At 46.2% G+C, this 17,770-nt stretch overlaps 1 protein-coding gene across 2 annotated transcripts in view; it reads right to left on the bottom strand.

Annotated features, from left to right (window-relative positions):
- The window catches only part of SIDT1 (SID1 transmembrane family member 1), a 49,258-nt gene extending 35,925 nt beyond the window's left edge, over positions 1–13,333 (bottom strand). Inside the window, exon 1 of one of the 2 annotated variants that reach the window (XM_063352645.1) lies at positions 12,893–13,333. In XM_063352645.1, the coding sequence (XP_063208715.1) occupies positions 12,893–13,081 (189 nt within the window). In that variant the 5' untranslated portion in view covers positions 13,082–13,333. The remainder of the gene's footprint in view (positions 1–12,892) is intronic. The other variant, XM_063352636.1, reaches the window with a different exon arrangement.
- Positions 13,334–17,770: the final 4,437 nt, after the last annotated feature.

The following is a 17,770-nucleotide window of genomic DNA, read 5'->3' as shown; positions in this document are numbered from 1 at the left end:
TGACTCTTCTAGCAGTTGCCCAACAACATTTCTGCTCTCCAAATGACAGATCTGTAGCGTCTCTTCTGGGCAGCACTGAAGCATCTTTGTCTTCTCTTTAATGCTCTGCTGATATCTCACCTGGAGACCTTAGCCTGTTTTTAAAACCCCAGTGGTCCTCAAAGCTTCAGTCTTTGCAGACAGACCTCGAAGTCATTTTGTTCATGCAATTACATGAATTACTGATCCCAAGGTTATTATAAAATTAGTGGAACTGACCTCCCCAAGATGACACCTCTGTCTAGCCTAATCTTTGATACTGATGACCAAAGCTTGTGCAAAATGAGTCTTGCAGGATACTAAGTGCATGGCTTACCTGTGCCTCTTGCACCCTTATGCCAGAGAAGAGCTGCAGCATTTCCCTGGGCAACAGCTGCCACAGAGCAAACATTCAGGACTAGGATTTCTGCTCTGCATCTAGGCCAAGAGGCAAATCCTGCAGCCCACACCCTACAACAAGAAAGGTTTAATCACTGCCCCTGTGGCACCTCTTCACCACAAAGGTGAAGGCGCGGGCTACTTACATGTTTAGTGCCTACCATGGTATAAAGCTCAATCATAAAGGACCTCTCAAAAGGACATTGCTATAAATCACAGAATCCCAGAATGGTTGAGATTGGAAGGGACCTCTGGAGATCATCTAGTCCAAACCCACTGCTCAAGCAGGGTCACCTAGAACCCGTTGCTGAGTCAGGTTTTGGATATCTCCATGGGTGGAGACTCCAGAACCTCTCGGGACAACCTGTTATAGTGTTTGACCAACCTCATAGTAAAAGTAAAACAAAACAAAAACTTTTTCCCATCTATCCCAGAGAAGGGCAAGGGCTGGGAAACATGAGCTTTAGCGATTAACGCTGTGATGGAGAAAAGCCCGAGAGGGAGAGAAGGTCCCTTCCCTCTGCTGTTATCCAGCAGTTAGACCTCTCATTTGGTTTCCCCCTCTCCACAAAACTAAGCTTAGCATTCACCATCCACAACAATTAGTCAGCTTTGCTGCTATTTCTGTTATCTTATAATATTGCTAGTGTTATACTAGTATAAGAAACATGATTACCAGGAGGATGGAAGCAAGATTCTCAAGATTCAATATTCCTTGAAATCTAAGCACTTACTCTAATTTCTTACACACATAAGAAGCAGCGTATTCTATATTACCACCATACATCGTTTCTCTCCACCTTCCTTGTGTTCAGTGCTCTGTGTTTGCTCCCTGTAACAGCTGGTTAGAGCTCCTTTGCCATGTTCCCATAAAAGCCCATATTCAAGTGCCTTGAGTTCTCTTAGGTCTGACAATATGGAGCAACATCCAGCTGCATCGAGGCAGGACCACCTCTGCAATAAGTATGGGCTCACAGGTGTGATTCCATTACACACCTTTCATTCCTCTCACCTTTCTCTCTGCACTCTCCACAGGCAAAGCTGCTTCCCAAGCCACACTCAAAAATAGGTGTTTCAGAGAGGAACATCAGAATCCACATTTACAGAGCAGCTCATTAAGAAGACTCCAGTGTACTTTTTATTTTACCTCAATATATTAACAATTCACTTGCAGTGAATACCTCTGATCTGCGCTATGTGCAGATGTAGGAAGAGCAACCATGAGCACCACACTACCTAACTCCACCAAAAACTTTATAATAAAATCCAAGGGAAAAAAAAAACAGTGATTAAGAAGTTGGACAGATGGCAACTGAGATTCCAGCCCATCTAGTTATTTACCCTGCGGCTGTCACCACAGCAACACAGGGCCTCTTGTGGGCAGATCCTGCACCTCCAGTGGAAGGGCCAGATCCCACCCCAAGGATGCAGCTCCATTCTCCACTCACAAGTCTCAGAAATATAGCAGCAGCTCCCAGCAGCACAATGTATGGTGGGCCTCTGCCTGACATAATAGCTATTCATTCCTCCAAAACACAGCAATAAAACAGGTGGGATTTGCTGGTGGGTCAAACCTGTGCAAGGAGTTCCCAACTAATGGTCCCTTCAGACCCTCCCCACCACTTGCAAATAAGCTTGGGGATATCAGAGCAACAAAGTTCAGCAGCACCTACGTGCAACTATAAGGAAGCTTGGGAGAGCAGAGAAAGGATTAACATTTACTGCAAGCAGGGTTTCTCTCATTTGCTGTCAATCACACTCTGATTTTGTGCTACAGAGTGGAAGGAGCCCTAATTAGTGTCTTGGAGGAAGCCATTTTGCCTGGCAGGGTGAACTGTCTGTCAGAAGCATAAGGGACAGGATAACAATATAGCACCTATGAACTGATGTTTGTGCTTTTTCAGGCTATGTTACAATTAACCTACCTTAAACTTTTAATTCATGTTTTGCTTCTAGATTCCGTTGCCTTGATATAGACGACATACACACCCTCCCTGCTACAGAACCACTGCTCCCATCACATACAATCCTCCCTCCAAACACAGAAATAAGGTCCTACCTATGTCACATGTAGAGACAAGAGGGACTCTAGCTAAAAAGCACAGTTTTCATTTAAAATAATAATAATCACACACACAAGAGCAGAAGACTATGAGCCTCCTCATCATCCACCCCCACTCAGCCTTGGTGAGATGAGAAGGAAGTTTTGCCCGGGCAGTAAGAGAGTCAACCAGGCTGCTGACACTCCTGCAATGCCACCACTGCTGAGGTATTTCACTTGGAAGCAGACTGTTTCCAGCACTGCAGAAAACAAGTTGCACCTCTCCCTTCCCCTTCCTTATACACACATAAGAAGGCTGCCTACACTGGTACTATAACACAGTGCTAGATTTCACCTGTATGTTCCAAGCTGAAATCCTTGCTTCACACGGATACCTGCGGTTAGGTTTGAGGTGGAACAGTCCAGGCTGGTTGTTGGAAACAACCTTGTGTACCAAATACTCCCTTTGACAGCCAGATCCTGCACTGTTTGTCAGCAACAACCACACTGCTGCCTTCCGCACTGCAAAGCTGAGGCAGGGTCAGGACTGCTTTAGAGACTTCTGCTCCTCCCATTCCTTTCCATTCCAACACCTCTGCCATGTGCATCTCTATTCACCAACCAAGCTCATGCCAGTTTTGTTTCTCAGATGACTGACCTTGAGCTTTTTTCTGTATTTCAAGGTGGACAGAGCAGTTAGACAGCTGAATAAAGAGAGAGCTCTCAGCACTATATAAAAATGTGTTAGACCAGGAAAGACAAATATTTGTACTTCAGTTCTGTCACCACCCTGGAGACAGGGGGATAAAGAAAAAAAGAAAAAAAGAGGAAAGAAATAAAAAAGTGCATCTGAATTCCACTCTCTAGACGGGAACAGGCAGAAGGAGCCAGTCACAAATTCACACAGCTGAACAGGGGCAACATGGCTGCAAACATTACGCAAAATAAACCAGGCTCTTGTTGACATGAAAGAGTCCTTGGACTGATTATTAAGTCTGCATTTCCCACAGAGATTACACAGTTTAAGACTGTAGGGATGTGAATTTAAAGGCAGGCAGGAGGTTGCAACAACAATTTCAGCTGCAAGCAAAGGTTTTCAAGAGCATTACTGTGGATTCCTTTCCACCATCTCATGCTAAGCAAAACCTTCGAATCACACCAGGGCTTTGCCACGTTCTCTGCCGCACCCACATGCAAGCTGCTCCTTGCAAGACTGTTGCGGTTTATCAGTCCACGTTGTGACAGCACTTGGTTGTGGGCCTAACAAGGCACCAAGCCAAGCCAGTGGGCAGGGAACATATCCGGCAAGCAAACACACAGGCTGCTAGTTATAATGGAAGGTCTCAGAACAGGATACATCTACAAAAGCCACTGAATTGCTGCTGTCTGCTGTTGCACAAGAAAGAGGTGCTTCATTTTTATATAAACCCTGAAATTAAGTGAAGTAGGATTCAGTTGGATGGGCTAGAGCAATTGAGGCAGTGAATAAAGCACATACCTGCCAGCACCAAATTCGGCTGCTCTTCCCACTGACAACACAGCAGGGGGAAGCTGAGACCCTGAAGGAAAACAGTTATGAGACAGTGACAGGCATTACAGAACTACTTTCCTTCCCTCCTATGAGATATGAGCACCACTCCTGTGGGACCACAAAAAAAGCAGAGCTCAGAGGAGCATTCCCTTTCAGCCTTTCTCTGTCTGACTTTGTGCCCCAACGTCAATAAGTTTTAATTGCCAAAAGCAATCTGTCAAATAGCCTTGGCCCACAGTTTTCTTCCAGCATTTCTGCCAGGAGTATTAAATTTCCAAAGCAGCATAACTCAGCAACAGACTCTGTGTATGTCAAGCGCAGTCGCAGTCACATTAATGTAATTGTTCCAGGATTAGTATTTTTCATTTAAAAGTTCCACTCCATACAAATATGCTGTGTGGACTTACAGTCTGCCATGGTCATTCCCATGAGTTCACTTGTTTGCAACAGTATCTGTGCAGCATAAATAGAAGACAAATACAAAGCATGTTAATATTTATCTTTTTCCTTTTTTGAAATTTTGTCGTCTAACCAATGTCACTAGGGAGTCTCCAGGACAGCCACAAACAAAAGGGAGTTGCCATGCTAGATGAAATGGGTACCTGTTTCAGACCACCCTCAGACTTCAGGAAGACAGTAAAAATAAACAAAGAAATAATATTTTTTTAACTAGCCAGTTAAGGAACAAACTACTCACTAATAAATAGCATCTTTCTAACCCACAGCAGCTGGAACTCTGGGCTAGGGCAACCCTTGAAACAAGAGGGTTTATAACATTTCCAAATTTGCTGCCGCCCCAAGCTCACAGCAGTAACTCCAGGGATTGCTGTCACAACACAAATATCTGGTTCTTTGTTGGCTCCCAAGTTCTTCATCTCAGTGACACTTCAGATGTGGATTGAATTATGTATCCCACGTGTTTTCTTATTATCTTTTTTTTTCCCCAAAGCATTGTTCATCTGTTTTAAACCACACTGAAGTAGCTATTTCTATGCCCAAAGAAAAACATCAGCATAAAGAAAGTAAGGAAGGCTGTTTCTGAAATCCTCTGTGTTCCTCTAAGTATACACAGCAGGAAATAATGTTTGTTTATGCAAACGCACTAAACTATATTCTCAAGCCGAGCAGATGGCACACCCTTGCAATACAGCTTTTACAGACTGCACTTTCATTCCCTAAATATCCCCTGAAAGAGTAGATGAGGTCTGTATAGGAAAAGCATACCTTCCTACCCAACAACTTTTGCACAAGTTATTTAAGGACATCTCAGCCTCCACTTACAATGTAAATGTTTGTATTATAAATTGCTGTGCTGTTCTTGGAAAGATTTCAAACTGAGGAGAGACATTTTGACAAAGTTACTCTTATTCAGAACATTTTTTCTTTTTTAACCTAAACATGTTGGGGGGTGGGGATGTGGTGGCAGGGGGAACAACAAAACCTGATCGGCTTTGATTTTAAACAGCAGCACAGCCAACAAGAAGAGAGTCATTTTAAGATTTAGAACGACATCCAAATTCAAAGGAGATGCTTTATTTCAATGACAAGTGATCGGGCTTGACAGTATTAGCTTACACATTAGAAATCAAAATAAAATTCTTGCCAGCGCTGATGTAACCATCTGAAGGTCTGTGGGCCACCCTGTAAGAAACCAGAGCAGACCTCTCAGGCTTTTTTCCTGAAGCCTGCAAACCAATGGCCTGCTTCAAGATGTACTCTCTTTTGCCCCCCTAGGGAGGGAAATCCACAAAGAACAAAATCACAGAAAGCCAAAGAATAATTTAAGTTTGAAGGGATCTCAGGTGGACACATGATCCCATCCCCAGCTCAAAGCAACGCCACATACCATACCATTCTTTCGTAGAATCATAGAATTGCCTAGGTTGGAAGGGACCTTTCAGACTATCTAGTCCAACCATCAACCTAACTCTGCCAAACACCATCACTAAACTATATCTCTAAGCACTATCTCTACCTGTCTTTTAAATACCTCCAGGGATGGTGCCTCAACCACTTCCCTGGGCAGCCTGTTCCAATACTTAATAACTCTTTCAGTGCAAACATTTTTCCTAATATCCAGTCTAAACCTCCCCTGTTGCAACTTGAGGCCATTTCCTCTTGTCCTGTCACCTGTTCCTTGGGAGAAGAAATCGACCCCCACCTCTCTACAACCTACTTTCAAGTAGTTGTATAGAGTGATAAAGCCTCCCCCTCAGCCTCCTTTTCTCCAGGCTAAACAACCCCAGTTCCCTCAGTTGCTCCTCATAAGACTTATTCTCCAGACCCCTCACCACCTTCATTGCCCTTCTCTGGACCCACTCCAGCGTCTCAACGTCTTTTTTGTGGTGTGGGGCCCAAAACTGGACAAAGTACTCGAGGTGAAGCCTCACCGGTGCCGAGTATAGGGGGACTATCACTTCCCTAGTCCTACTCACCACACTGTTCCTGATACAGGCCAGGATGCTGTTGGCCTTCTTGTCTTCAGATATCCTATTTTTGTCAGAATCAAAGCTTTCAAGACTGTATTTTCTGCTGCAGAGAACGACAGTCAAGCTTGTGTTTTCAGCATATTCCCCACATCATTTCTCTCTGTTTACTTTTGCTTTCTCCTGTAAACAAGAGCTTTCAGCATGACTCTGGGCAGGGTGAGGAATGGCCAAGAGACCCCACTGAGAAGCAGCAAGAGCATTCCAAGTGCTGTGTGCTCTACATTGCCTACACTGTCATCTCCTGGGGTTGGGGTTTTTTTCTTTAAAAAAGATAAATTATACATACAAAAGTTATTTCAAAAGGATTCTGTTGAACCTTGCTGGGCTTCAGATATCATATACTATTACTTGCTTTGATTTTTCTTGATTTGACATTGTGCCTACATTTCTGCCTTATAAGGAATTTAATATTAGGCTCCAGAAATGGTGTACTGAGGCCCTTCCAGTGTCCTGTGGTGAACAGACTAGAGCCAGCAACCAAAAAGCAACAGTGTTCAGGCCCCAGTGATCCTGCAATAACAGGAGCTCTACTGACCTTAGGAGATCTTCCTGTTCAAACATTTGTAGTCTCCTCAATTTATTTGTTTTTTACCTGCATCTTTGTGGCTAATATGGTGGGCTTCCACTCAGCATTAAGGAAGACAGAACCTAACCTGTTCCCCCATTATAGCTCAGGTTCGGCCAACTCCAAACAGGAGACTAAAGATTTACTGCGTGCATGGTATAGCTGTGGGCTGAAATTTGGGCTGGAGCCAAGACTGACATTATGGAGAAGACATACAGGAGGGCAAGGGAATACTTGAGGTAGTTAGGTTCCAGCCTAAAGACTTGTATGCATGAAGCTCAAAATAAGCCAAGAAGCCAATAGACAGGTGTGCTGCTGGAGTGGGACCTACATTTGCACGTGAAGCAGCAGAGAACAGTAAACACAGATTTGATCACTGTCACTTATTAAACCAGGTTGCCTTGTGTAGTTTCCCTGCAGCTACGACAGATGGCTTTAGTCTGAGCAAGTGACTCATCACACAATCCCAGAGGAATGGGTGAATTCCAGTTCTGGCTCCTTGCCTAGAGCAAAGCAAGTGCCATCCACACCTAAGAGGCCCATTCACTAAGGGACAGAGGAACCCAAATGCATCACGCTCTTTGAGCTGGAAAAGACGCTTGGTCTCTACTAGAGGGTCACAAAGTTTAAGGCATCTAATTGAAAGACTTCTGTTCTTCTTGCTAGTGTTGATTCCACTCTTCCCTTAGGTCAGTCAACTTTTTCCCAACTGCAGTCATGAAAGAAGAAAGGGTAATGATGTTAGCAAGCCTCTATGGTGGCACACAGTCTCTCTCACCAATTCACTAAGGGTAATTTTTTTTTTTTTTTTTTTTTTTTTTTTTAAACTCATCACCCCTCAGATACAGTCCACATAGGGAACAGTCACTCCAAGGCTACACATCCTCACACGGCACAACTGCTCAAGAGGAAAGCCACAGCTCAATCTACTGCCAATCACAGCTTACAGTAAGGCTGGGCCATATGGGAACTGAGATTGGGGCTCTGTTCCTAGTCCTGGCAAGGGAGGAGGAGGAGGAGAATACCACCCACTCTTTCTCCTAAAATAGTTGCAGCCCACTGCTCAGCTTTTGAGCTCATCATATAGGTGCACCCACTGCTCAGCCTTTGGGCTCATCATAACCAAAATGCATTACATGAATGTCCAAGAGCTGTGTCTGGATTGCAGCAGCTTTGCCTACAAATGGAAAGCTGAAAACTTGTTCCCCTGAGACATACTTGGTTTTCTAAAGATAAGCCCATGTAACTTCCAAATCATGCATTCAGCTGGCCTGAGCTCTGATTAGGAAGAAGAACTTTTGTGGTCTCCAACAGTCGTCTTCCTCATGATGTACTCCTGCACCACTCAGGACTTTGTACCGGAAATATCCCCAATAACAATGTTAGTGGCATTTGTGTGTTCAGTAAATTAACCATTGGCAACTGCCAGAGCTTGCAGCAGTGAAAAAGAGTCACTCATTCTGAATTCCCTTAGTACTCCCACACGCACATTTTTTTCTTTTTGGAAGCCCTTGTATTATTGCCATCATGGAACTAAGCAGGTTCTCTCCATTTGTCACATCAAGTGTTCTCCAGTCAACAGTAAGTCCAGTGGAAAATATTTCGCAACTCTTGTTCAGTTTTCTGGGTAGGAACATACAACAAAAGCAGCTCCAGCAAATCAGTTGTCCTTCCTTTCTCCCTCCCAAGCAGGGACATGTTGAATATGTGGAATTGGAGATGTTCATGAGTGTGCTCTTTTTTTTCCCCATCCTGGATGTCTCCAGGTTAAGTGATCCTAAAATAAGGTAATCCTGTTTGCTCAACTGATTGTTCACCAGATTTCTAACAGCGAAGGCAGATGTGTATATTAGAGCATAGGTGCATAGTGACAGGCACAACAGCTGGTTTTAATATTGTATTTTTTACACTCACAGTTAAACATTAAACAGCTTGTGCAGAGAGGAAAGTTTCAAAGTGCAGCTAGGAGGAGGAAAAGGGAACTAGAAAAGCAATAAGATGACCCCATACCAAATGAAGACATTCCACTGTAAGGAAGGAGTTTGACACGTCCCTCTGTCACAAGCCAACTCTACAAGCCCCTTGCAGGAGAGGTGGCTGTTCTTCTCCTCAGCACAACTTTACTTTTACAGCTCCACTTCAGGAATTAAGACCTAAATCCTAGTTGCCAAGTACCGAATGGCCTGACAGATCTCCTGCCTCAAGATACAAGGTGAAGTATTTCTGCACAGTACATAGAAGGGGTTTTCTCACTCTACACACAGGCAGAGAAGAGATCTGGCAATGTGCACATGCATAAGAGTTTCAGCTAGGTGACTTAGTCAGCATATAAGTACCCTTATTATCATTTTACACATCCAGGAGCTGCACAGAAGGGAAGCGACTTGCCTGTCTCAAAGCAGCTCTGCTCCAGAGCCCTGAGTTGTACTTTCTTCACCTTGTATATACATCTGCTTGTGAGCAATCTCATAGGACTTGCTTTTTCCCTTCCCTCATGCATGCGTACCTGTATCCAAGGGAGTAAACGAGATTATGTGGATGAAGAACATCTTCTGAGACCAGGCAAGCGCAACACTTCTCAGGAAGCGCGGAGCCTCCAAAGCACCAAACAGGAGTAACGGGTCTTGTTCCCTCCTTTCTCTTACCTATCATTCAAGTGTTGCTCTATTCAGCTGCGTTTTCAGATGTGCTGTGGCAGCCACAGCGTATGAGCAACCACAGTCTTTACAGAGGACTGATGGGTCACAAATCAGCTCTCACGCCTTGCCTCTGGCTCCAATTTGTCCCTTGCTTTGTAGGCCTGCCCTCATGAGAGAGGGCAGCAGAGAGCAGGAAAACAGCAGAATTTGCAGCATCAGGAAAACAAATCGCTGTTTCAGAGCCAGACCACTCCAGACCTGTCTTTGCTTCAGAGGGAAAACAATTAAACTCACACACTGCAGCCCTTCCACATGGAAAATGCTCTTTTTATTCAATTAAATTTCCTATAACTAAGGTTAATGGTCCATGTGGTATCTGCCTCAAGGTATCAGAGGCTTCTGGCTGACCTGCCATCAGCACAGACAGGAGGAGACTGAAAAGACCAGGAAGAACAGAGAGCTTGCAAGTGGCAGGCAACTGGCAAACACGGGCTGATGCACCACTCACTAAGAGTTCGAGGCTAAAGACTGCAGTGAAAGGCAATGATTAACACACTGAGTTTTTCCAGGACTTGCCTTCCTTCAGAAGATCTAACAAACTACCCAGAGGACAGCATGCCCCTAAGTATCTTCACAGCTCTTGCACAAGAAAAACCTGCTCCCAAGGCATGGTCTCAGATTAAAGTCAAGATTTCTACTACCAAGCTTCTAAACCTTGAGTGATCCTCATCAACAGGGAGATGCAGGACCACCAGAACAGATCCACCTCTGTCTCTGACCAGGCTGGCAAGAGGAGACACAGACATGTTTGCCTCTCATCAGTTCAGGGCTGCAGCTGGGGAAGGGACTTCACACACCTGCAACCAATTATCCCAATTAGGCCAGACACCTTCTTGTAGGCTTCTGCTGGTTCAGCTCAGAAATAGCATCTATAGGGCTTCCCAGTGAGGAATCATAGAATGGCTTGAGTTGGAAGGGATCATCTAGTCCAGACCCCCTGCCATGGGCAGGGGTTCATCTTCACTAGATCAGGTTGCTCAAAGCCCTGTCCAATCTGACTTTGAACATTCCCAATGATGGGGCATCCACAGCTCCTCTGGGCAACCTGTTCCAGTGTTTCACCATGCTCATTATAAAAGAATTTCTTCCTTATGTCCAACCCAAATCTACCCTCTTTCAGTTCAAAACTGTTGCCCCTTGTCCTGTCACTACAGACCATTGTAAAAAGCTTCTCTTCATCTTTCTTATAAGCCCCCTTTGTATATTGAAAGGCCACAATAAGGTCTCCCTGGAGCCTTCCCTTCTCTAGGACCTTCTCTATCCTCAGAACTTGCTCTGGGCATCCCTCACCAGAAAGCCTCCTAGGACAGTCCATCTTTAAGTGGTTTTTCTCTTCCAAATCAGTTTTCATAGCAGGAGCTGGTTGCATAGCCCTCTTTAAGCACGTTCATGGCAGTGCTTGGAGAGTTCTGCATTAAAGAAATATTAAGCCTCAAACCTGAAGTTTCCGATCTTAGATATCCTCTTTACCAGCTCAGTATCTCTGCAGAGATTTCACGTTCCAGCATACAGGAACATGGAGATTATTCCACTAAAGTTTCCACTTAAATGCAGCATTGGCCTGGACTATGGCTCTTCACAGACATGGGAATGGTCCAAAAGTAGCCATCAAGCAGAAGATGCATTTAAATACCTGCAAACACCACCAAGCAGCCCTGTACTCCCTCCCTGCCTCCTCCCACTCTATCTAGTGTGATATCTAGTGTGATAGTGCTATCTAGTGTGATAGTGCTATCACACTAGTTCTTCCAGGAGAGAAAACTTCTTTGTGGAAGATGTCCGGCAAAACACACAGCATCAAAGAACACATTAAATTGAAGGAACTAGATTCATTTTAACTGAAGTCAGTACCCATGCTGTCTCTGCTAACTAGCCCCTGACAACATTTGATCTACCAACAGGCCCTAATCATAATACTCAATACCTGTAACACCTGAAGAAGCTAACTCCTTCACCACCAGCTTCTACAAGGAAGCTCATGCCCAAAGTGTGCTTTTGACCTCCTGGGTTCAGTGGTGACACCCAACAGTTAAGTAATGCTGGGCTCAGTTACATCATAGCCATTGACACACAACTCCTGTCCCATAAATACCAGGTACATTTTATTACATAGTAACACGCATTAAGAGAAGAAAGACCAGTCTTTAAAGGTCTGTATCTTTTGGAATTTCAGAGTAAAGCAAAGCAAGGGATGATTAACACCACCTTCCCCTGCTTCCCCCCACCCTTTTGTCATGCTCTCTACCAACTCCCTCTACATTGAAGCATTAGAAATACAGTGTGGGAAAAGCAGTGTTTTCCATTTTCTCTTGTCCTGTGCAACTGAGGACAGGAGGGAAGATTCATTTGCCTGGTTTACCATCCTTTGGGACATCAGAACATCTTACCCAGCGATTAACACTCAATCCAAACAACGGGGGCAGAGTTTCCAAGGTACCACTTAGCTATTGAGATAAACACGACATTAAAAAGTGGGGAGGGGGAAAACCCGCAATAGGCTAGGCATAAATAAATGACCGGCTTCCTTCCCCATCGCAAGCAGCCATAGCTTTAGCAGTGCTGCCCCGCAGCCCTCTCACATCACACCTCAACTGCGCTGCCCTGTCTCACCTCCCGAGCTCCCAGGGGAGAGCACCCTGATTCTACCGAAGTGCTCAAGTGTGAAAAACGGTGTTTAAAAAAGGCTCATTAAGTGCAACACTTCCCCCTCTCCCCCCCCCCCTTTTTTTTTTGGTAGTACTATTATTCTCATAATATCCTTCTACACTTCAAACCCATTCTGCTGCTAAAGGCGCTAGGTGCCAAACCCCCGTCCGAGGGGTGCACCAAACCGCCTGCCCACCCCGTGACCTCTGGGACAGCGGCACCCTCTCGCTCCGTAGCCCCGGGGTGCCCTGGCTGTGCCAGGGAAGCCCATGGGAGGGCGAGGGGAGCCCGCAGGTGCAGCACGGTTCCCGGCCCCCGCGGCGGCCGGAGGATGCGGGTAGGACCGCGGGCGCGCAGAGAGAGCCTGGCCCGCTCCCGCACAGCGTCGGAGCCGCAGCGGCGCCGGCGCCCCCCGCGCCCGCACCGGCGGAGGGAAGGAGGGCGAGGGGAGCACAGTACATTTCCCCGCCGCGGAGAAACCGGCGCTCCGGCGGACGCTCCTACCTGCCCGGGCTCGCTGCTGTAGGCGAAGGCGTAGACCCGCTCCGCGCTGATGTTCACGGCTCCCCGGTAGACGCGGCCGAAGGCGCCGGGCGCGGGGCTGCCCCCGGGGCCGTCCCCCGCCGCCTCCGCCACCACCCAGAGCAGGGCGCAGAGCAGAGCCCCGGACACCGGGGCGGCCCCCCCGGCCATGGGCTCGTCCCAGCCGCTACCGGCCCGTTGAGGCAGCCTCACGCCTGCCGGCCGACCGGCTGCCCGGTGCGGCACCTGGACTGTCTCTCCCCGGCAGGGCAGACGCCGACGCGCTTTATTTGCAATTTAAATAAATAGCTCGACGACACGCACAGGCGGAGGTGGGGAAGCAGCCCCGGACACCCCCCGCCCCTCGATCGGGGGGCGCTGAGCAACTTTCCCCGGGGAAGGACGCTCCGCCGGCCGGAGGGGAGGGGAAGAGAGGCCGGCCGGCCCCGGGGAGGAGGGTCTCCTCCCTGTGCCCAGCCCCAAATCCTGAGCTGGTCTGGCAGACGGTTGTCTGCTCTGATAGCCTCTAGCAGTCGGTTGTCAGCTTTTCGCCTCGGGGAGCTGTGCTGTGAGCTATGGGGCACACCGGCTTAGTCGGGCACATGGGGATGGCATCCACAGGGCTTCAACACCCCCTGCCCACCGAGTCAGCAGCATCCTCGCCCCACTCTGCCATCTTGCTGGAGCGGCGGCTAGTACCTGCAACACATCTCACAGAGGGCCTTCCCCAACCTTTATCTTTGGCTGCTTGTAATTTTGGGATAAATGCCCTCATCTTTTGGTTCAGACCAAAGGTGTGAAAGGCTGCAACAAAAAAAAAGTCATTTTGTTAATTCAAGCTGGCTTGGTGCATCTCGTATGCTTTGAGTTGTTCATGAAACTGCTACAAACAATACTCTTAACCTTTTCAGCAAGATGAGAACAATACTGCTGGGCTGTGAAAGTGTCAGGGGACTCTTCCTCATGGCTTACACCTTCTATATTCTTCTGTTGAAAACACATCTGGGAAATACATCAGATCCCATGGTGAAGGGAGGCACTTTTCAGTCAGAGAAGACAGAGCGTTACTAGAAAGCAATCAGAAACGTTCTTCAGACTGAGGATGAACTTGTAGGAGCCACAGTTTTACAAAGCCAGCCTGCAGTCTCCAACAGCGGTGACTCCGGCCACAGAAGCTTTCCAAGTTGTGGGTTTTGTTTTCAAGACTTGAGAGATTTCCTGGGGGTCACTCGTCATCTTTGGAGGAAAAGTTGCAAAGCTCAGCAAAATGAGTCAGTGTGCGTTATGCTGTCATTTTGATCTTCGGGCCTTTGTGTGATCTCTGCCAAGAGAAAAAAACAAAACAATTGTCAGTGATTTCTGTGTTCACCTTGAAGCAGGCTGCCATTCCAGTCACCCTGCCTTTTGTCAGAGTCCCAGGTAGCAGCATTAAGGGCAAAAAACCCAACATTTGAGATCTGCTGGAAGATGGATGTTGCAACGTGAAGTGTTTGCCTTTCAGCCTGGAGTATGCTGTGCAGACCAGGACACCTGTGCGATGCCACCTCTGAGCTCTTGTGACTGTCTTGCCTCTTACTGGGACATGTGGTATGAAGCAGTGGTGGCACTGGGAGACTTGTGGTTTCCCCTCCTCACTCTGTAGAGACCATGGCTCCTGAACCCTACAGCTCCCTTCTCACACACTGCCCTCTGCAGACCCACAGGTCCCTCTGTCAGGGCCGGCAGCCTGAGGGCTGAAACTGGGGACTACATCTTCTCCCAGACAGGAGAAGCTTCAGGGAACAGCAGGAGGTAAGACAAAGCAAAAGCATGTCCAGGCCATGCCACGTTGCTCAATGTGACAGACTGCACAAGGCTGGTGTTCTGCAAACCAAAGTAGCTCTGGAAGCTGCAAATAATTTTTGTGTCATTTGGTGCCATGCGTATTTGAAATCGGAAGATCAGTGTGGTGTCAGGGCATTGTCCCTCCCTAGTTGTGTTGTCCTTATGACAAAGTGGCTCTCCATACAGTTCACACTTTCCAGTGCAGAATTATGGGTTTCTTAAACTACTTGCCCTGAGTGATAGTATGCTTTGGTATGCTACCCAAGACTACACATTTTTTCCTCATTTTGAATTTGAGAATTCAAGTTTTCTTTTACACAAAGTGTAATACTTTGTGCTTATGTTTATTGGATTTCATGTCGTTTTTCTCTTTCTGTCATTTAGCAATGTTAAACCTTTGTTCAAACCTTTGCCTCCAAAGTGTGGTACTGCCCAACTCGGTGTTATTTGCAGAAATTTGAAGTCAAAGGTCAGTTCCACCATTAAAGTCAGTCACTAATTAAAATAATCAATCCCAGCAGAGAGATCAGATGTCTTAATTTGATATACCTTCCTATTGACAGGAAAATATCCCCTGCTACAGTTTGGGAATTGCTTTTCAATCACACCCCTCTCTCCTGTTAATTCCACCTGAGTCCTATTTGCCTTTATGAGAGTGGTGTTCAAGGCAATGTCAAAAGCCCTACTGAAGTCAAAATATGTTTCATCTATTCCTTTCAGCACCTACTAAGTCGGTTATCTCGGCAAACAAATAAATTAGGTTACTTTGACATGATTTGTTCCGGACAAATGCACACTGCCTGTTTCTCATCACTTTATTGTTATTTAGTCGCTTGCACACTGATTGCCGAACAGCTTGTTTCATTACCTTTCCAGATAACAAATGGACGTTGGCTGATTTATAATTCTTCACTCAGCCCCTTTGATAAAGATGAGTAGCCTGTTTTCCCTTTTCACGTCCACCTGGATCTTATTCTTGGATGGCAGCATGTATTTTGGAAGAAAGAACTAGCCCCTGTAAGAGACAAGCTGCTGATCCAGACAGACCATGGGACCATTCTTGTGTGTGGCACATACAAGATGCCATACTCCATACAGACTCCATACAGACACATAGAAGACACCTGACGCCATACTCTGGCATCAGGGGACAAGGAGGGCCAGCTGCTCCCTAAGGAACAGGGAGCTGAGTGCCATAACACCACAAGCAGAGCAAGGACCTCACTGGCCAGGGCCCCATCCCACAGGACCTGAGCAAGGCCAGTAGGGCAGGCCTGGAGATGGCAGCTCTGGTCGACCAGGAGACCAGATCACCAGACAGGTCCATGGCAATGGGATAGGTGTGAGGTCAAGCCAGGAACATAAGTTAGCCAATCAGGTCTGGTGACAGCAATTAGGGACGGGCACAGCCCTGTGGTCAGCAAGCAAGTCCACAGCAATGAGGTGAGTCTGAGGTCTGGCCAGCAAGTTGGTCGACAGGTCCGGATTGATGGGAGACAGGCATGGCTGTCACACGGTTGTAGCCATAGCTCAGGTGGGGCCAAGCACTGGAGCCTCAGCCTAAATGCAGCTCCCATGGGAAGGTGGAGGTCAGGCCTTGCTGAGGTGTCACCACAGCCCTGCATCTAAGGCCACCAGAGAGAAGGGGGGCAGCCCTCAGCTGCGCTCTCTCTAGGTTGGCAGTGAACCAGGGTGCCAGACCTCCAGGCAGGGGGATGATGCTCTCAGGGCCCTTTCCTTTGGCATTGTGGGGGACACAGATTTCCTAATACAGGCCATTTTTCCAGCATAAGCAAAGCCCAGGACTGTAAGCGTCTCAGGAGAAGGAGGAATTGTGCTGAACCAGAGGCTCATAAGAGTGTGGTTTTGGGTTGTTTTTTCTTTTTTTTTTGCTATAGCACAAAAGTAGAAAATCCCATTGCTACTGGGAAAAAAACACAGTAAAGAAATGACATTTCTCCTGGTAACCAGTGCTGCAAAAACATCCAGGACAGAGGAAAGATTTTAATTACAAAGGAATTCCCCAAATCATACTAGCTTGGAAAGGGAAAGAAAAAGAGTATAAATGTATAACAAACCAAATTGATTGGAAAACTGATGTTTTTAAAACACTGCCGTTTGAATATGTAGTCTCCATCTTATGTAAGCTCCACTGTGAGTAAATAGACGCTGTAGATACTCAGCTGGCTTCTGCAGAGATAACGCAACATTTTCAGGCTCTGCTGCAAAGGCAGTGTGAAGAACAACAAGAACTAAAAGGTAGACAGGCTTTTAAGATGTCTGACAGAACCTGCTCCCCGTTTTCTTACAGGTGGCTGAAGTGCTTGAGAACAGGCTGGTTGAATGAGATTTGTCTCTGGCTTGTATTATATTAGCTTATATTTGATATTTAACATTTATATTTGATTGTAATTAATATTATCAGAGAGGTATAACAGGTTTCGAAGTGGGTGATATATTGATCTAATAATCTAAAGCCTTTATCACTTTTTTCTCTCTTGAATTGCTCTTCAAGATAATTTAAAACCATGTTAGCAGATAATTCCAGATGCACCCTTAATTTATGCTTTTGGGTTCCAAATTTTCAAATAATCAGAAAGTAATGAATCCAATGCATTGCCATGCACACATGCCTAGGATCAAGGATTTGTTTTACCATAGGCTGAACTCTGATGTTCAGTTTCAGGTTGCATATGGTAGCTATGTTTAGTGCTTAGATGGAAACTGAAGTTCAGGTGCAACCTCCAGGATAAAAAAATCTCAGCCGCACTTGCAGCACTTCAGCAGAGGCAACTGCTGATAGTATTTCTGTCACTTTTTTTTTCACCCTTCATAATTTCAATCTTCTTTTTCTTTTTCTATCACATGCAATGCAATTCCTTCCCTCAGCACATTAACCATTACCATCTGCACCTTCACATGAATCTTTTTACAGTGATGTTGGTAAAGCCAGGATTAGACTGATGAAGACCTTAAGCACCAGACAATCTTGGTGAAAGAGAATTTTTCTCTTTAAGTAAGGAAGGAGTTTTGAAT

Source organism: Chroicocephalus ridibundus, chromosome 1 (assembly GCF_963924245.1).
Source record: "Chroicocephalus ridibundus chromosome 1, bChrRid1.1, whole genome shotgun sequence".
NCBI lineage: Eukaryota > Metazoa > Chordata > Aves > Charadriiformes > Laridae > Chroicocephalus > Chroicocephalus ridibundus.
This window is presented reverse-complemented; position numbering and strand designations above follow the sequence as displayed.